The sequence below is a fragment of the Falco peregrinus genome, chromosome 12 (genome assembly GCF_023634155.1).
Source record: "Falco peregrinus isolate bFalPer1 chromosome 12, bFalPer1.pri, whole genome shotgun sequence".
Classification (NCBI taxonomy): Eukaryota; Metazoa; Chordata; class Aves; order Falconiformes; family Falconidae; genus Falco; species Falco peregrinus.
This window is the reverse complement of record NC_073732.1, coordinates 18514802-18535918: the sequence shown is the minus strand read 5'-3', so window position 1 is coordinate 18535918 and position 21117 is coordinate 18514802. Positions and strand designations below refer to the sequence as shown.

The 21117-nt window shown below is 45.0% G+C and overlaps 1 protein-coding gene across 1 annotated transcript in view; it reads right to left on the bottom strand.

The window, feature by feature from the left end:
• The window catches only part of DIS3L2 (DIS3 like 3'-5' exoribonuclease 2), a 196121-nt gene extending 175938 nt beyond the window's left edge, over window positions 1-20183 (bottom strand). The window contains 4 exon segments of the mRNA XM_055817148.1: window positions 416-558; window positions 861-1019; window positions 16450-17169; window positions 19738-20183. Coding sequence (XP_055673123.1) covers window positions 416-558; window positions 861-1019; window positions 16450-17149 — 1002 coding nt within the window. The 5' untranslated portion in view covers window positions 17150-17169; window positions 19738-20183.
• Between the last annotated feature and the right edge of the window lie 934 nt (window positions 20184-21117).

Sequence of the window (21117 nt, the reverse complement as noted above, 5' to 3'; positions counted from 1 at the left end):
CATTTCTGTGAGGAATTTCAGCAAGAAGTATCTTGCTAAGGACATTCATTTTTACTTACACCGACAAAGACAGAGGCTGCCAAGCACCTGCTGTGTTTTAAGCATCATTTGTAAAAGTAAGTGTCCCCACAATAATGACTATCATGGCTAGCAGACCATCCAACCAGAACTCTGCAATTCATCATGAGTGTGGATCAGGAATTTTACAGAACATGCAATCAAATCAAAAACCATACTTCAGCTGAATGTAAAAGATTGCATTCCACTTCTAGAACCTTCTGAGAAAAGGAAAAAATTTTCATCTAGCATCTACAAGTGGCACATCAGTTTCCTGTCATGCAACCAACTGATACTGATTTCCAACAACTGCCAACAGACTTATCACAAGAGCATGGATGTTGTATGGTCCAGGCACCTGAATTAGCTCTCCCCTTTTCAGTCCTGCTGAAACATCTTCTTTTGACATGTAGGCTTCAAATATACTCTTCTTCCTCCCTCGAGTGGGTTTATTTAGATTCTTTCTATCACCTGATGTTGGGAAAGCAGCACAGGATCCTCCTGAAAAAAAAAAAATTTATAAGTGTTATCTTGCCCACCAAACATGTCTGTGTACCTTAACAGCAGCTGTACAGAGGCTTTGAATTCAATGCTGAACTTCTGAGACAGTTTGCTTAGAAATCCTGGCACCCGACTTCAGAGCACCAAAAAGCCTGGAATAATCATATTTTACAAATAATTGACAGTATTTTACAGCTCATTTTAGAGTTAAAAGCATTCATCCCAGCCCATCCTTTAATAGTGCTGAGCACATGCTTCAAGGCCGCTTATTCCTGAAGCATGTACGCGCTCTGCTTTAATACCTCTGGGAGTTCCCAGTTGTCTAGGATTTATTCTGTTGTCTGAATTGTCCATTGTTTCTGTCTGCGATTCAGAGAGTTGCCTCTTCCTATCGAAGTTCTGAGGAGTTCTTGCAGATTCAGAGTTGTTTCTGGTCCTTGCAAACCCTCTCTTTTCTGCACCTGAAATCAAATACAGGTTTGAAATAACAGGGGAGGGAAGAGGAACCCCACTACCAGCTTGCGGTCCTGGTGAAGCTCATGGTCTGCAGTACTTCAGTAGAAATCACAACTGTGAGTCATGCTTTTTATCCAAAAGAAACAATGTCTTCATTAGTTCATTTGTAATCTGTTGGCTCTTTGTGCCTCTTAATCCACCACGAACTTATTTTAGCATAAATAAAACTCTGGAAATTACGATATTAAAGTTGGATACAACCCTTCCAAAATCCTGGGAAATTCATTAGGGCATATAAAATGTGAAATTGTTAAACTGTTTCCAAAGCCTCCACCCCATTAAGCCCCCAAGTAGTGAGAAAATATAACTTCCCTACAACTTAATTAAGTAGTTCAGGAATCAAGGCGGGGGGTGGGGTGGAATCTCAATAACCCACTCTGGAGTAATTAACTTTTGAGCTACCAGAGGCAGCATGGTACACAACACCACCACAAAGAAATGCCAAGGCTCCAAATGTCCAGCCTGCTCAGAATAGGTCATGATCGTATGAAAATATTCTGCAAAGACTCACCCCTTCCTTCCCTGCCATCACCTCAGCCCCTTCCCTAAAGCCAGGAGAGCAAGCAGCAGCTTCCAAAGCATATGCCAACGCTGTTCCACGGATCAGCACATTGGAATGCAACCCAGCACTGTGCAGCTGCCCTCTTGGCCCTCCACCTGGATACTGAACATGTCATCACAGCTTCGCCTTCCAGCCCCTCCTGGCTACCCTCCCTGGGTCCAAGCTTGTACCTGCAAGTCAGAAAATGTGCAATGCCAACTTATTTGCTATGGGGCTATCCAAGTTACAAGGCAAATTTTTTACATATGGTATCCTTCACAAACGAAATCACAGATTGCTTCACAGAATTGAACTGAAGCAGCGAGAAAAAAGTTTAAAAAAGCTGTACTTAAGCAGAGATCTTTAAAAATATGGTACAATGAGAGAAAACTGCTATTTTACCCAGTCACAGACAAAAAGCAACTTCCATATACAGTAACAGGCAAATCAGCTGGAGGAGGGAGGGATGATCCTAATTCAGGAGATAAGACACCAAGACAGGCAGCGGGACAACTCAAGGTTCTGGCTCAGACCAGTCCAGGAAAAGATTAAACATCACAGCAGTGCCTCCAAACAGGACACTGAAATGAAGAAGGGGCCTCTGAGTTCAGCGATAAGGGCAATATAGTTTGGCCTCTTTCTACACAAGCAAGCTTTTAGTACTGTGCATATGCTTTCAGGAAGGAGACTGTCCAAGGGAGGTTGCAGCTGTAACACAGCAAGAGCGCAGCCACATATTTAGGTTTCAACTGACAAGAACGAGGCGATACTACCTGTATGGACCACACGATAAGACAGAACTAAAATTAACTGATTTGCAAATGCCCTAAGGGTCAAGAAATCAAGTTCAAAAACAGATACTGAAAATAAAATCATGGACTAGAACGATCTGAGCAGAACAGCTTTTGAATTGGCAACAAGGTCTGCTCCAGACAGAGCTTTCAGAGACATCTTGGTGAAGGAATCAGACAAACCGCAACAGGCAGGATCTTAGGAACTCTGTTAAAAAAGCAAGGCACTAGGCTGATTACCCAGAAAGGTCACGCAATCTGCTTCATTGGAGGTTCTTAAAACTAGGTGAGACACACATCTGCCAGAGTTGGTCTAAAAAGAGTAGTTTTTTCCTTGAGGTAGTGAAATGGATTACACGAGCTCATAAGGTCCTCTAAAGTCCTTGTTTCTATGACAGCAAGTCACAGAAAATACTGTGAATTAAAGAACTTGGGATAAAAAGAGGCTAAATCTTAACATGTAATTAAGAGAGCAGAAAACTAAAATGCAGGAGGAAAAAGAAAAAAACACCTAGTGAGTTGGGAAGTGAGCTGAGCCAGAATTAGGCACTGCAGAGCAAAGTTGCCCCAGCACTTGCCACGGCCATCAGTTCCAAAAGTCTGGGGCCGCTACCGCCAAAAAAAAAAAAATGCACAGCAACAAAGGGTGCAGAAGCATGCTTCCATCCTGAAACAGCAGACATGCAGAGACTCACTTGCACTTGTCCAATACTTAAAGACTTTGGCTTGTACTCTGGTGGGATTTTTCATCCACTCAGACTCAAACACAAACTCAAAGAACGAATTTACTCTGCTTCGACATAGCTGGCTTGCAAGTCAGTTTACACACAGCCCCTTTAGATATTCAACCCTGTTGGCTGTGACATTGATGGCTAAACAAAACCACCTGTTACAAAGCCACAGACAACTGTCACAATTAGCATTCAACTGGAACACATCAAATTCTGCATGACACTAATTTCTTGTATTTCTCCTTTAAAAAGAAAGAGCTAACTACAGGTTGCCATCTGTTTCAACTAGATTCAATATATGCTTCTGTAATGCACCTGCCGCTTAAAACTGGAAGTTGGAAATAGTCCTTATGATGGGCTTTCTTGCTGCCCAGCATTAATATTCTGATGGATAAACAGACATCATTCCACACAGCAAACTGTAACTTGACTACTCTATAGATAACATAGGATATATTGAGACTATCCTTTCTGAAATAACTATCACGAACTTAGTTAAACTATTCCAGCACCAGGTGTGTCAGAAGTCTTACTTTTTCCATGGTGTTAAGAGTCACGTGAATTGTAAGATAACAAAATCTCTTAGGGTAAGATGTCACACAAAGTAGTAACATATTCTAGGCATTAAAATAATCCATGACTAAATAAACTAAGTAGTAAATACATATAATAAAATGAAAAATAACCTCAGCAGAAGGGAGACTAAGTGCAGTGACTGAAATGAAGTTGGTTGATACACCCTATCATGAGGTTTGAAGCAACCACAATGCACCAAACACATCTGCACATGCAGAACCACTCAAGCTTGAACACAGAGCAATTCTAACGCAAGATACACGAGTATTCGCAACACACAGCAAATGTAACATATTTGGGTATGTTTATCTGGCTGCACAGATGATGTAGAGCTGCTCTCCATGGATGCAGCCACCACTTGCCTGGGAGTTCTAGATGTTCTGCCATTCCCAATGGGAAATGATACAGGAGTAACAATTTGAGGAAAGGTGGTTGACTGTTCATTACTTGAAGTCCTCTGAAGGGAGACTTGGGCTGAAACACCCAACACCTGTATCGGCCAAGAAGGCTCCCTACAAAGGTGACAGAGGGACACCTGAAGAGGACCAGCAATTCCATACACAGAGCAGAGAACCTCTTCAAACTAGCCAAGGGGAAGCACTTGGGGGAAGTAGAAACACACAATTCCCACCTCCACGGGTAGAGGCAGGAAAAGTGGATGGCATCTGTGGGCTTTCAGAACAGTCCACAATCAGTGACTCACTTTTATTCTCAACATGGGCACCAGGAAAAGGAGTCGAAAGGATGGAACTGGAGGCTGGCTCCACAGCAGGAGTCCAGTCCAGCATTTGGTGTGCAGGCAGCAGTGGCTGGTTGAGCTCCGCTGGAAGGACAACACTGGAGCTTGTTCTAGAATCCAAACCATCACATCTCATCTCCGTCACAACAACAATGACATCATGCAATGGCACATTTTGGTCTTTAAACTTAAGTACCTATTAATCTTCTCTTATTTTGGAAAAAAAAGAATGCAGACAGGCAGCTTCCCAGAATAATTGATCTAGCTTACAGTAAGAGAGTAGGGTAGATGTTTTAAATCAGCTTATTTTGACATAATTTATACAAAATCACTCTATAGTTTACGTTTTGAGAAGTACTGCATTTAATTAAATTTAAATCTATTAGTCAGTTGATCAACTAGATGGTCAACTAAATCAACTAAAATATTCAACTAGACATGAGGTTAGCAAGGCCAGTCTTTAATTTTGTATTAAAATTTGCATATTGCTTTACACGAGAAAAAAACAAGACCCTCAATTTTATTTACCAAAAATAAAACATTTCCAACTGCCCTCTAACACCTGACAAGCTATTTCATTGCTACCAGCACAGAAGGAAAATATTCCTCATTGAATTTTCATCAGCACATCCATGACCTCCCATCCAGGATCCAGCAAGAACTAGTTTTATTTAAGCAATCTAAGTGAATTCCAAGATATGGACATCTTAGTATAGCTTTCCCCTTTCTTGTCAAAGGGAACCTACCTTGTCGCTAGGCATTTTTACCTCTAACTAAGTGTCCAGCTTTATTACCATCTACACTATTTATATTTAACCCAGCTCCCTGGGGTGGGCAGGACTGAGTACCACAACCATTGTGCAGATAACCCTCTGCAGGTTTAGGACTCCCACCCCACTGGCAGCTATCTCAACATGTAACGGTTCCTTTTATGTTTTTTTCTTTAAAAAAAAAGGAATTAATGTTGAAAGTGTTGGATGGCACAATATTGTTACAAACTTTTCCAACAAAAAATACGTCCATCTGCTACTTTATCAGTCCATGACTGGGCATCAACACCTTCACTAACTCTGCTATTGCTAAGAGGATTTTCCTTGTTTCCCAGCATTAGATCATGATATAGATATGCAAAGGAATCTTTCAAATACCCCCACTTTACAGTTAGCATAAGCATGAGAAGAAACAGAAGCATATCCCCAGAACTGATAACACGCAATAGAACAATTTGTTATCAGTTAATGAGACACTCTCAACACATGGTTACTAAATATTTGTCTGTATTGCTACAATGTTTCATTTCATTGCTGACACATTTCAATGACTTGAACCAATTTGCTTCAAACCTTCCAAGAAGTTCCCTGACATTTAATTCTTCAAGACAACCCAGCTATGCACTTAGTAAAACTCTGTAAGGACATGCTTATGGGCTAGAAGTCATGGCAGCTACCAAATGAAGGGTCACCCAACACTACCATACCTCCAAAAGCAGGAATTAACCAACTAAAGGCAATGAGAACAACTCTGATGTCAGCCCCTGCTTAGTCCTACGCTCCCATTTAAATCAGACTAGGTTAAGCGTGGCAAGAAAGCTAAATAAAGCATGTTCCTGCCCATCCTTACTAGAAAGTTAATGAATTAGAGTCCAACCATGTGGCAGCCCAAGGCATCACCTCACAGATCAACAAGTTCAAGTTGGCCCTTGGCTCCTGGCAGAGTTGGCAAAGCAAATCTTAGAAACCATCAAATTTGGTCTTTCAGCAAATGAATACTCTCCATGATCTGCCAGGAAGTCCTGTCCACAACTTTATTAGCCACTATGGATGCTGATATATAACAGGGTGTATTAATAGTCTCAATACAAGAGTTCAGCCAAAGGAAACTCTGCCTTGTTTTGGAAAAACATCTGGGACACAAAAAAAATCTCAAATCCTACATAGCCACTGAACAACCCACCCCAGGTGCTTTTGTGAATCCCTTTGTGAAGCTTTGATGAGCTGGGGGGATGCAGTTCCCGACTGGCAGCTCTGGATAGGCACAGACCTAGTGTTGACACTGTTGTACCAGGCAACTATTCATTTCATTCTCCAAAGTCAAATAAACTGTACTAGCAAAAGCATGCTTTGCCAGCACAAACTACATTAACATCAGGGTGGTTTTGCTAGGAACCCTATGTCTTCCCCTTTCCTATGCTTAAACAGGCAATTTAAAAGCTACTTGATATTTTTTGCTGCTCAGAGAAGCCTTGAAAATACTTCCCTCTCAAATTTTAAAAGCCAAAATAAGTTAGATTGTTTGACATTCCTCGTGCACCAGCGATACCCAGTATATGCCATATTATATAAGTGACTAACTCAAAAACTCCAAGCGCTTAAATGACTACTACAATATTTGGGATCAAATTACCACACACAGGCAAAAACAACAGGCAAAACCAACAAACACCACTGAAGTGATCTCAAATGCAAGTTATGTCAACAAAAACACTGGTCACAGACAGGCCAGAAGTAACTAGCTATTTATGTTTTGCAAAATATTTTGCAGATTTAAGAGATTAAATAACCCACTAATGGTAGCAGCCAAGGACTTTTTTTCTCTATTTTGCTTTAAAAGGAAAAACACAAAGACAGCTGTTGGTATAGCTGCTCAAGGAAAGAGTTCTGTACCAGGAAGAAAAAAAAAAAAAAAGACACTCCTTGGAAGATATCACAAGCAAAACCCTGTGCTCGAGCCCTAATAACACAAACAGGATCAAAACCCATCTACCACACTCCCCATGAGCTCAGCTCCACTCCAGCCTGTGCTAGGAACAGCTGTGCTTCAACACTGCTCTCAACATGAATTACAAGTTCAGCATTCTCTGACAGCCTTGGAACAGAACCACCTCCATGCATTTTACAGTATCTTGAAGGATACAGGTTAAATAAAGTAGATGGCTCAAGACTAAAGACAAAGCAATAGAGAGAAATGAGGATGTAAAGGGAAAGAATTCATTAGAGATGTAGGAGTGTAAAGGCAAGACTTGAGATACGTTATCAGTTCAGTAAGGTTTCATTGCAGCAAAGAGACTTTCAGGAGATAAAGCTGGTAGGCGGTATTTCAGATGCTCAGTCTGGGATCTAAGAGAAAGTCTGAGAGCACATTCTCCTTATCATGAGCAAATAAAACAAGATCCTTCTTCTCTGATGAAATGTAAACTCAAAGAATCCTAAACTGGAAGTTCTGCAGCACACTCCTGTGCTCCGTCCAAGCCCAACCACAGAGCTAAAGGGAGATCCTACAATGCTGCTGTGAGTCCCTCAAAAATAACCAAGTATGTGAATGATTTGAAGTTATCTTAATGATTGAAAAGTACGGCAGACTTCCGGGAAAGGGAATATTCTTGACGGAAGTGGAGAAGGACGGTGATAGGACAGCACTGTAGGGACTTCAGCAGATGGCAGATTGCATAATTAAGTTTAAAGTTAATTAAACAGTCATTCAAAGAAGAAAAACAATGCAGACCTACATTTACATGCACGAGCTCAGCCAAAATGTAAATTCTATGCAAATGTCCTGAACTGAGTGGATGATGTATTGAAATCCAGCTGCCAGAACTAGCTCCCATGCCCACCAGTCTCCACTAATTGACCCATTACAATGGGCCACCAGGGCCCATCCACGGTGTAAATCTGAGCTGTAACCTTCCATCCTCAAGACAAACCAAACTAAAATGAGAAGACAATGCTTAAGTGAAGGCCTGTCCACACCGCTCATAAATGTGATTGCAGGAGTGATTCAGAGCAATCAGTCCCTCTAGGAACAGCCCAACTGGCTACCAGCAACCCTGTACAATGTCACACAGCTGCGCCTGTGCCAGTCACTGTCTGGCTGTAAGTCATTGGTGTACCCAGGAACAGATCTGGAGAGCCCTCTCGCCCTGCCTCTTTGGAAAAGGTGATTCTCCAAACATTTCGGGCAGAAAGTCAGCCACAATCTGCACAGAAGCATCAAACATCAAAAAAACCCAAGCACCAAGGGAATCCTTGCCACATGGGGAACAAGCTGGCTGCAGAAAGACAGCCTGCCCCCAGCCCATGACTCCTGGATGGGGAAATACAGGCTGCCATGGTTTGAGTTTATAGGGCCATGAGCTGCTTTTGGAGGTGACCACTACACTGCGGCTGGTTGTAAAAGATTCAGACATTAGGCATTCTCGCAATGAGCCACGGAGAAAGAAACATTCCTATTTAGGGATGGCAGTAGCACAAAAGTGAAGTGCCATGGCCATGGATACTCAGGAACGTCAGGAGCAGAGACAGATGCTCATTCCCAGATCCATAAAAATGAGGTAGGAAGCACACGTTGCCACTGCTCTTTTGCTTTAAGCTGCACGTACTTATTTAAAACTTGTTCCGTACTGAAATCTAGGGGCATGCAGCACAAGGGAAAATGAAAACGTCCTTGCTGACTTTGGCTTTCTGAAAGGGCCTACACTTTGAAAAACTGAAATGAAGAAAAATGCACAATGGATTCTTTCTGCTGCAGAAAACAATGCTGTGGAAACTGCTCCTGACCGCCAAGATCATGTGCCCACGACACCATGCTTCCTCTTCCAAAACACTTCCAAGCATCCTCATGCTGCAGGATTTTGACTTCAGTAACTCAGACAGTAATTGCAGTTTTATTCAATTCCTCAGCAGGGTTTGTGTTGTAGGAATACTACATGAGTGCAAGAGCCAAAGATACCATTCCAGGCTGTGAACTAAGGGCTGGTGACGAAACTCATTTAGTAGCAATAGACTAAAAGTTTATCAAAATAGTTACTGTGCTCCAGCTGTGTGCAGCAGCACAGTGGCGTTGTCAGGGAGGGGATACAGCTCCTCTAGTTTTCAGGACTCTCTGTGAACCAGCTCCACCCTGCTCATGACCTCCTAACTACCTACTCCGCCTGGTGACTGCACTCCTCCAGGCTTCCACTCCTGCCTCGGGATGTGGGTCAGGGCTGCTTCCACTGTCCCCTCATCCTTCCATCCTCCCAAAGCATCTTCCGCTTCCATTACCTTGTGCTCTTTGTTTTATCCAGCAACTATGCTGTGAAAAGGCTTCTTCAAGACTTGAAGAAAAATACTTTAAAAACTTAATATTGCAGAAGTTCTCTCTTTGATTTCTGAGCTTCAGTAGTTTAAGGGAAGCAAGTTGCTCAAAGATCAGAGGAAGTCATGAGGCTTTGAAAGGCAAAATACCTGATGGGAGGTGCTAATGTACTGGAAGACACTAACAGTTGAAGAAATGAAAGAACTGCTTTCAGATTCATACCTAGCCCAAGGATACCAAATAAGCTGCAGAATAAGACGATTTGCTGAAGAACCATTCCCCATACTGCCCATTCAATGTAGTAGGTACATAATTCACAACCCTTAGTAACATGGGGGGAAAAGTCCTAAAAACATACAAACTGAACAAAAACACAGTATCGCTGCAGGCTTGTATCTGTAGAGAGCCTGAAATATTCTCCCAAGCATGACCTGCCCCATACATCTGTGGGCTGCAGCTACTAGTGTTGACACCTTCTTTCAGCACCCTGGAAATTTTTATTTTTGCCACAGAAGACATTATTTTATGCAATAGATCTCAACATTTTGTTTTCCATCCTGCCCCAGCCAAGTTTCAACTCTCTGTAGCTCAGATTTCCCCACAAGAGGGAGTTAGGGACATGCAGCCCAAAGCATTTCATGAAGCTCGTTTGCAGGGGGGCTTGAGGTGGGAGGGCAAAACGTAGACACCAGCACATAGGTCAGGAGAGGCAGAAGCAGAGGCTGGAGAGCAAGACAGCGGTGAAATCCTTGCAGCAGCCACAGACTGGGAAGGAATCACAATTAGCCACTGAAGCCAGCTGCAAAGCATCTGTCCTACCTACCTGGGTACCCACAGCGAAGGAGATACTTCAGAGATTATCTGAACAACGGACCAGACCGGACTGGGGTGTGTGGGCTGGCTGAGCTCATGGATAAAAAAGGACAGAGGGCTTTTCCAAATTAATTCCTGTTTGAACGCCAGCATATTTGAGGGGTAAAACTTGTTATCAGGGCTTTTAAACATGCCAGTGACAGCCCACATACCACAAGCCTTAGTAAAACTGTTCCAATGGTCATTTACCCTCGCTGCTAAATTGCACCGTATTTCAAGCCCAGATTTGTTTAGCCTCAAATGTGTTATATCATAATCTGCTCAACTGAGTAGCCTATTATTGAACATCTGTTCCCGATGTAGGCAATTTACTGAAAGCTCCCTTCCCCCAAGCATCTCTTTGATAAGTAAAGCAGGGTTCCTCAAATCACTCACTCATGATCCCAGCATTTTAATCTTCTTGTGGCCGTCCTCTGAGTATTCATCAATTCATCACCATCCGCCCTGAACAGAGGGCATCACCACAGGATACAATACTCCAGAAGCTGCTGCCGTGCCAAAGACACACGCAGTCCATACTCCATCTTCCAATTCCCATGCTCATACATTACCCTTTTGGCCACATTTCACAGGAGGGGGATGTTCAGCTGATTAATCCATCAAAAGCTCAGAACTTTTTTCCAAGCTGTTGCTTCCCACACTAGGTTCCTCGCACTGCTAGCATGGTTCTACACTGGCCCAATAAATAGATCTTGTTTTGCCTACTCCCAGTCCACCAAGTGATCCAGATGGCTGCCAGTAACTGCCCCCATAATTCAATACTCCTTGTCATCTCCAAGTCATCCAAAAAGCCTTTCAACCCTACTTGTATGTTTTCTTCCTGATGATTGACTGAAGTACTAAACAGCACAGGGTCAGAACATGACACTGCAGGAACCAGACACACCTGTTGGTAACCATTCTCAAGTTATTGCTGCATTTAATTAGTTCACCTAAACAGCTTTTAAACCATTACATACGTGCTGTGATTTTATTATGCTAACACACTAGCAACCACATTCATACCTTTATCATCAAACTCCTAACCTCATGAGAAACTGACACTGATGAAGTTCAACAGGACCTCTATTGCATAAACTGACAAGTCACACTAAAGAAAAGATGTAAAACTGATTAAAAAATCAATTCAGTTCTTGTGTTAGCTTATTATTTTTCCAGGACCAACACCACACTGACAGACATAGTTACCTGAGCTACATAATGGGGGCTAAAGAGAAGAAAAAACAGTTAAAAAAAGAAAGCCAGGTTAACAGCAACAAGTGTTTCCACTGATGAACATTTTCACACAAGCACTAGTAGGCGAAAGAAGCTCCTTCACGGAGATGAAAGGTTTGCTGCCAAATGGAAGGGCTCCTGCTGCAGAACTCGGTCCCACTGCAGCACAGTGCGCTCAGGACTCTGGTAAAGGGCATGGAAGACAGTTATGAGATCACACACAAAAACCACAGTCCCTGCAAGGGCAGGATCTCATCTCCCCAGGAGAGGATACATCAGATATTAACTCACATACTATAGCTGATGTTAGCCAAAAACATTAGTTGCACAAGATTCAGGAATGCAGGATTTTTTTTCTATCAAAAGCAAGAGAGAAATTTATGTTTGTGATGACGTTGCTAAATCATTAAAGAAAGGAGCATTCTATTTTTCATGTGTTTCTCAGATGGGGCCATACAATAAATCCAGTTTTCCCTCCTCTCTCATATCTTATTACTATGATTAATGTCACCTAAGGAACATTACATTGCACCTGGCAAGATTAGCTACATTTTAAAGATTTCCACAGCAACCAACATTCTCCATTTATTGAGCTGATTCTGTGGCCTTTACTAGATCACTGGCTTATATTTACTTGTGCCAGACAGGGAGATAACAGCATTCTTAAGTACTGAATTTCACCACGCAAGAACTGGAAGACTCACCACTAAAGTAGCATTATCTCAAATTTGCCTTACAAGAAGGGAAAAGCAGAAGCTGTGGTTCTTCCTCCAACTGCTCCCAGAGAAACAAAAGCAAATACAGAATTCACTGCAGTATACTGTGGAAAGACAAAACCCGTAAGATTTTGCCATTGTGTTAAGGCTGGTATCTCTTGACCAGCTGTGCCCATCAAACATGCAGGAAAGCCATTCCAGGGTATTTCCTTTACCTGTACTGAAACCCTTAAATGTCAGGGTTGCAGCCACAAACATAACACCACCATCCAACAGCAACAATTGTTTTTAAAGCTATGATACTAAACACCAGCCTGCTTGCCAGCAACACTCCTCCGTGGAAGCTGCCCAAGTTGGTTAAGTACCACAGGCTGGGCGAATAAATGCCAAGCGTCAGACAGATGATAAATCAGAAAGCACTGTGGAAATCTTACGCCATTTCAGAAGAGGCATGTTGTTACCCAGGAATTGTCTGTTTCTACTCAGGGGGCATGCTGACCCTGACAGATGGATAAGATACCTCCATCACATCACAAACCCGTGAAGCTTGTAGCGAGAGGAGCCTCAGGAGGCTACCTAGCAAAGCTGGTGGTGGTGTTCTTCCCAAGGAGGATATCTGCAGATACAAACTGAGACTGTATATTCTGCCCATCAAGTCCGAACCAATTTCGTACCAAACAACCTTTACAAGCATCTTGCTCCACCCAAGCTTTCAGCATCAATAAAGCCATTTGCTCCCAGGTACTCAAGCTCCCAAGATCCTCTACAATCAAGAATGGCTGGGAGATGGTGTTCCCAAAGACCATGCTGCACTCCACATTTGGAGGACAGCTCTCTTCTGCAGATGTCTAGTTTTTTAGGCTTTCCAGCAGACTCAGGAATGTTCTATCAAACAGTAACATTCCCTCAAAAACAGGCTGTGAAGTGCACATACTCAAAAAGCAACTGAAACCTGGCTGTCCCCAATAAAACATGCAGCTTGGTCCACACTCACTGATAAAGCAATGCATCACAGATATTTAAGATGAAGTTCCACTTAGCAGCCATGCAAATTTCAATGACTAGCATGGGACAGACAGATGCTGCAGAAAGAGTCAGTACTTCTGTCCTCAAGGAAGAGATGGTTTTAAACCCTTTTATGACAGAAACATCAGTCAGTCTGAAAAGTGATTTTGATGACTATCTCCAGATTGAAGTGAGGAAACCATTAGAGCCTTTGATCAAAATCAGAAAACAACTCAAGGGACTTCATAATATACTTTCTGTTAAGGAAGTTCAACCAAATGTTAGTACCCAAAGAACCTAGAGAATTGGAGATTTAGGGGAAAACACCAGCAGGAAAATGCTATTAGATTAAAAATTAAAAGCATCACAATTTAAAGTGGCATTTTAGGATTATTATATAGCTTACAGGGGTTTGTTTGAGAAGAAACTTCAGAACGGGAGGTTTTATGGTAATTCTCCTCACAGAGGTTATAGCTGTGCCAAAATGAGCAACAATCTGTGGAACAGCTTCTACATGCAACTTTGTTTACCCAAACCCAAGAGTGCTGATAACGTAGAGTGAATCCAACCTGCAGTTTCATGATTATGTCACACTTCAGACAAGGGACAATGGAGTTTTGTCCACATGGCTCTCTCAGCTTCAAAGTTTCCAATACTTGGGAAAAGTAGCTACTGTACAGAATGCCAGAAGAGACTGCCATGGCCAGTTTCCTAATTATCTGCTATGAAATTATTTCTGCCCCCCAGTCCTCATCTTGGAGCCTTACAGTACAGAATGACAAAGGCAATCCTCAAGTGCTTCTCACAGACAGCAATACGTACCAGCAATGGCTCCAGGGCTCAGTGATGCTTGCCTGGGGCTCCACAAACCACTCCGCTTTCCCCCAAAGCCACCGGAACTACTGCACCACCAGAAGGACATTAATACAGCCCAGTCCCTCTGTGCCCACAGCCTGCCCCAGGGCACTCAAAGGGTTTTATCAGACCTCCATGTTTGCCTTCAATTTTAGTACTGTCAGTTTTAGGGACATTGCAAACCTGACCACGGAACAACCAAAGCCTGAGCTGAAGAGCTGTTAAGATGAGGACAATGAAACGAAGCGATATAAAAAGAGATACCTGGCTTTGAGATTAGCTCAAAGAGCCTTTTGGAAAGCCTACAACAGCCTGAACAGAATTAATTTATGAGGAAATGTCACTACTGAAAAGATGATATGCCTCACTGCCATGACAGAAGCAATTCTTGCCATCACAGTTTCACAAGCCTTGATTTAAACTGATCAAACCAGGCACCTGCCTATGCAAAGTAATAAGACTTATATCAGCATCAAGAGAGAAAGACAAGCTTTGAAGTGAGAAAAAATTAATCTGGTACTGTGATGTGTGAGTTCTCATACCTAAGTGCTTGCATACTGTAAAATCTTCATTTCACTTAAGCAAGAGTTCTAAAACATACTCAAACTGAACAACAGAAAAGATGTTTCTCTGAACCAAATTACTTCCCCGCCCCCCCCCCCCCCCCCCCCCCATTTCTTTCCTCCTCAATAAACTCTTTTCGTGTCCCTGCAAGCATTCTGGAGTGTAACCGATCTCAGCTACACAGGAGGGTGGCTGGGGAGGCATGCAGGGGGAAGAACAGGAAGGGTGTCACTGTTTAAGCAAATAATTTTCCAATAATCTTCCCCACAGCGTGAGTTTTCCACCTGGGAGGTCAAACATGAGGGCCACCATTTTATGCTCTAGGTCTTTACACTAAGCAAACAACTAGTTTTCAAAGGGTTTGTGCAACCTCACTCCCAACTAGACCAGGAGGGAACCGCAGGTGCTTGCTTTTGAAAGCCAGGGTATTTTTATATTAGATTAAAATCCATGTAGGCACCTATCATTTTTATGGCTACAAACTGTAAGCCTTCTAGGATCTCTGTTAGCTGCACTTCTCTGCTCCCCAAAAGTTAAAGGGTAAAAGGTAGCAAAGTCTATTACAACAGGCTAGCATAATAAGTAATGTTACAATGAAGCATGCAAAAAATAAACAAAAAAACCTCCCAGAAACCAAGCTCATCAACAAATTTTAACATAATCTGCCTCTGTTATATCTCTATGATCTGTCTTGCAAGAACTCATGAAAGTTTACCAACTTTAGCACATGATCTACTGTCACAGCCTCAAAAATATCACTATCACTAAGAAAAGCATATTACTTGTCACTCTTGAGTGACAGAGCATAGTTTTGTAAGACTGATTTAGTTAAACATTTACTTCATTTCCAATCCCAGGGTTGTGATAGGCCTCGGGCCCGTCTTACTCAACTGAGAAATCAATCTCTTTTCTACTTGTTACAGAGAATTTAATACAGTGACATTTATGAGTTCCTCCAGCAGTAGCTCATAAGATCAGGCTATCCAAGTATTTCACCATAAACAACATTCAGAGGAAGTTTTAACCCATTACACTGAGAGATCAAATTTGAACTTTGGCTTTGGTTGCTTGTTGATGCTTTGTTTTGGGGATTATTTTTTTTTAAGAAAAAATTGTATTTATCTCCGTAAGAGAGCTTTTTGCCTCAAGTACCACATTTCAGAGAGACATTCACTTTACTACTGCAAGATGTGGTCTCTTTGCTACTAACAGCAAAATTTACTGGAGTCAACACTCTGTATCAGGAATTACACAGGCATCTTAGCCCCTGAGTATCAGATGGACTTGGACCCTCCGCAAAGGCAAGCAAATGCTCCGGATCCAAAGAGGCAATGCAGAGAAAAGCGTGACTCTGCCCTGAGTCAGCTCAGATCCAGCAGTCTTACTAATTTGGACTCTACACCAGAGAAATTGGGCTCCCCTAGTCTTGAGCCTGGAAGCAGCACAGCCACATTCACAGAGCTTAGGCCAGGGCATTAGGTTCTGCCAGCACCAAGCTGGCTCCACATGAAGCCATTTATACATGCCGGATGGCTTACTTGTAAACCAGGACAAAGCCACCCACAGGTAACTAAGGGCTGACTAACTTGGACAGAGTAGAACTGGCTCATGTTAACTCACTCGTGACTAAAACCTAACATTCAATTCCACAGTAATTGTAGCAAATGGACTAAACAGTTCATCACTGTGAACTCACCTTGGACTCGACCTGGAGAGGAGTGACTGTTTTTCCTGGCATTTATTGCCAGCACATCCTCACTAAACTGCTCAGTCAACAAGTGTCCAGCTGCTGTATCTGTGTTGGCAGCACATCTGCCTCGTTTCTTATGTTTCCTCCTCCACATGTCATCCTCATCCTTTTCATCAGAACCAGAGGACTTCCGCAGAGCTGCACGGTGTCTTAGGCTGTTCGATACTCTCCCACCCAGGGCATCACTCATATTTAACAAGTCAGCTGCAGCTCCGTGCTGATGTACATAATAGTCTTCCTCCAACTCCAAGTCTCTCTCTGGACTAACAATGGTATTTGTTTTATGAGGACTTCTGTTCACAGCAGTTTGGGGTTTATTGTTCCCAAATCCTCCAGGCATAAGCTGTTCCAGATGAGATGTTCTGACCGGTGAATAGCTGCGCAGATTCAATCCATTCCTGGCTGGATTATCCTTCACCAGGCCTCTCCTCAGGGGTGGGTCCAGATCCGAGCTGGGGTCACTGGAGATGCTCTCTTCTAGCTGCATCTTCTGTGCAACGTGATTCAAATAGGACTGGAATCGGACGCTGTGGTGCTTTTGCACAAGCCTCGCATAAGCGTTCTTCTGGGGAGCAGCAGGCTTGCCCAATCCCTCTTTGGCACCTTGGGCAGAAGCAGTACTTCTCACATACCCCAGCTGATCCATAGTGCAGTAAAAGCCCCAAACTTCAGTTATAAATAGACACAGGGGGAAAAAGGGTTATTTTCTTGAAACAAAGCATCAAATAATTGATGACACTAAAAGACACAAAAATGTACTAAATGAGAACGTATTGACCTTTACAAAAATTCTGGGTTGGTAAGTCACTCCACCGAGAGGGAAGGGGTTTCACGACATTCTCAACATCTGCCCTGCACCAAATCCCTGTCAGTACCTAGGAGTGACCACAGCCTGTAAGTCATACCTGCCCATATGCCACACAAAACAGGGAATTGTGTCCTGAGGTATATACCCCAAATATAAAGGATTCCTTCAATCTGCTCTTCCCTGCCTTTGAAAAAGCCAGGTAAATTAAAGCAGTGACTAACAAACTTTATCAGATTTATCAGTTTAGTATTTATCAGAAGTAAAATCTTGTCATGTCCAACCTAGAGTCTTCAAAAATAGTCTTCATCCTTATTGAAGTGCTTCAATGTTGCTGTAAAAGCACACATTGCCTGTTAACTCCCTGCCACAATGACTGACGCATCTGGATTATACAGGACATTTGCTCCAGATACGAAGACTAACCATTTCAGCTTGTCTTTCTAGCCATAAACTCACTTCCCAGTATGATGGAAATAAAACACATTCCCTAGCACAACTAACTGTCTTGCAAGAACTCGCAATTCTTAGCAACTGAGACACACTGGCTGCTGCTCCATCCAGCACCAGTTTCTGCAGATGGTATTACACCTCCACCTTTGCTGCACAAACATGGAACTTAAGTAGATCAAGCATCTTCCAATCCTTTTTCAGCTGCTCTAGCTTTTAAGTGTTCAGAGCAAAACAATCTAGTAAATTATCCTCAGCTACTATTAAGGTAAATTATAGGTATAGACAGGACATTGCAATGATTTTTGCTGTATGCAACATCGAAAAGCAATATAAAAATATTGATAAAGGAGACCAATGCAACTGTTGTCTTCTGCAGGTTTTCATAAAAGGGCCTCTTATCTTTCAAGACATGTTTAAAGCTGAACAGCTGAACTTCACCCCAGCTGGTACATTGAGAACTTCAGGGCTTACTATCATGTTTTATACCAGAACTGAGGGGCATTGGACTCTAATCTAAAATAAAAGATACCATCCATTAAACCTCTCTCTCGTCACCTCTCTAAGTACAGGGATGTTGGCAGAACAGAATACTGAGCTCAGCAGAAAAGAAATTTTTATTCCCTTCCCTACTTCCAGCATGCTTGGAATTTTCTTTTGCCCTTACCCAGCCCTCTTCTCCCTTTTGCTGCAGTTGCACAGAGGATAAGCATCCAGACAGTCTCCTCCATGCACATACTGCCTAGGAACAGGGCATCATCCAGCAGGGACCAAGGACAGCAGAGCCAGCTCCTCCTCAGAGCGCCTGCTCTGGCCCTTTCAGAGAAATAATGTGTGTTGCAGCAAGATTTACTTAAGTAATTGAGCACGGATGTGAGCAGGCTTCACAATACAAAGCAAAAATTAAAAATCCCTGAACAAATAGGAAAAATTCTTTGTGTGGTTTGTGATTCTTGTTCCTAAGATTTTTCCATTGTGCTGGCCAATAGCTAAACTTTTCTAATAGAGTGACCTGCTACAGAGCTATTACAAAACACTCACATGGGTAGGTCTACAGCAAGCTTTCTTTTAACGTCACCTTTTCCCATTGCCAGTTCAATAGAAGTAGATAACATTTATAAAAGCCAGCGAGGCTAACTCTTCAAACACTGGTTCCAGGATACAGGAGTTTGCTGTCTTTATTTATAAGCAAAGACTAAACATTTGCACCTCACCTCCACTATAATTTCTGCAACTTTCATCACAGTAGCAGTTAGCAACTGGTGCACAGACAAAAGACAGGGACTTACAAGCCCCCACACGTTACAATGTCATTCCTAGTCTTCCACGGACAGCCAGGACCTGCCAGGCTGCCAGCGGCCGGGGCGCAGATGGAGGCAGAGGTGGGCCCGAGGCGTTGCCCACCCAGGCTGGGCCCCACGGCGGGACAGCCATGAGGATGAGCGGGATGCCAGGACGGAGGCACGAAGGGAGATGCCCCCTCAGCCGGACCCAGTGGGGAAACTGCCCCCGCCGTTCCCACCCGACTGTTTTTCCAAAAGCCGCACCGGCCTCCACTCCCCCGCCCTTCACCTCGCAGGGGACGGCGCCCGGGGGGTGCCCCGGCCCCCCAGGCAGCGCACGACGGCAAAGGTAGGCGCACCCGCCCCAGCGGCACGACCGGGAGTGGGGGCAGCCCGGGGCAGGCCCTCGGCCGCCCCCTCCCCTACCAGGCACCAGCGCTCTCGCCCGGAGCGCCCCCGACCCCCTCGGGAACGCAACCCGGGCCGCCGCCACCCTTCTGCGAGGACCGAAGCAGGTGGCGCCCGCCGGACGAGCCAGCAAACCGCCAGGCCCGGCCCCCGCCGCGGCGGCGCTGCCACGAGGGTGACAGGGCCTGAGCGCCGCCGGGACCGGCCGGGGCGCCGCTCCCTCCTCTCGGGACCCTGGCGGCGAGCCCGGGGAGGGGGCACCGCGCCCAGCCCGGCCCCACCACTCACCGGCCGAACCGCTCCCCCCGCAGCGCCGCTCCGCGCCGTTTAAATGTCCCAGCGCCCCCACCGTCCACTTCCGGGTCAGGGGAGGCCTACGGGCCGCGGCAGGGCCCAGAAGGCCGAACGCGTGAAGCGCTCCCTCCCCGTCCCTCCCTGACCGCGCCCCGCACCCCCGGGGCCGGCGCAGGACCCGGACCCCCGAGCGGCCTCTAGTGACACGGGGCGGGCCGCCAGCCCGTGGGCCCCGCCTGGGCCAAAGGACGGAACTCGGGAAGGGCCCCGTGAGGCAGGCCCCGTGGAGAGGGCGGGCAGGTTGGCCCGGCGGGGGACAGGGTGGCCCAGGAGGGGACAGGGTGCCCCAGCCCCGCTCCCTGCAGAGGAGGGTGCTCCCTGCTGGCAGGGCCTGCGGGTCTCCACGGCCTGCCAGGAAAGGGGAGCCTCCGCACAGGGCTGAGGCTGGGCCTGGGCCCCCACTTGGTCAGTCACAGCGGGTAGGGTGGTAGGCCATAGGCCACCCAGGCTGGGGCTTCTGCTCTGGGGGGCTGAGCTGGGGCATCTAACGGAGTCCCTGCAGGGCCAGGGTGCTGCGGGGAGGTGGGGGACAGGAGGTGCTGGCACTACAGCAGAAGCCCAACCCAGACCATCCCCAGCCTGAAGGTCTGCAGACACCATGATCCCTGGAGTGTGCAGACACCCTCCTGCTTCCAGCTGGGTGCTCTGTGGTGTCCAGTTCACCGCCAGCACTCCTGCTTCATCCAAAGTTTCTAGCCAGATAGGTAAAAAACACATAGTTCAGCTGATTTAATACTGTAAAGAGCCAAAACTGCTACTGTCCCGGTGGAAACTCCCAAAGGTTTGCAGGCAGCTGTACCTCCAGAAGCCGCACAGGGAAGCCTCCTTCGAGACCTGCATGGCCTTGGCTGCGCTGCAGAGGAGAGCAGGCTCCTGTGTCCTAAGCTCTTCATGCTCCCCTAGCTCTGGGGGTTGGGTGCCAGGCAACCTGCCAGCCCTACAGCCCACCCATACCACAGCACCTGAGTAGTGACCAACTCATGGTACTGGGCAGCACTGGCCTGATTTCCAGCAGGGTAAGTCAGAGCCTTTGTGTCAGATGGTGAAGCATGAGACCAGAGTCAGGAGCTGGGGCTTTACTCCCTGTTCTTTCTGTGGCTGCAAGTCCTCCCACGGGGCTTCATAGCAGAGTCAGATCCAGGGTCTAGCTGACTAGGTTTGGTCACTTTGCTGTTAGCTGCAAACTCTGGCTGGGTTTGCCAAAAAACTTCCGCCAAAAGAAAAACTGGAGAGCAATAAACTGGCCTCATGGCACCCCCAGTCAACCCCATCTGAGCTGCCTGCAGCAGCTCCTTGGAGGGTGGAAGAAGGGTC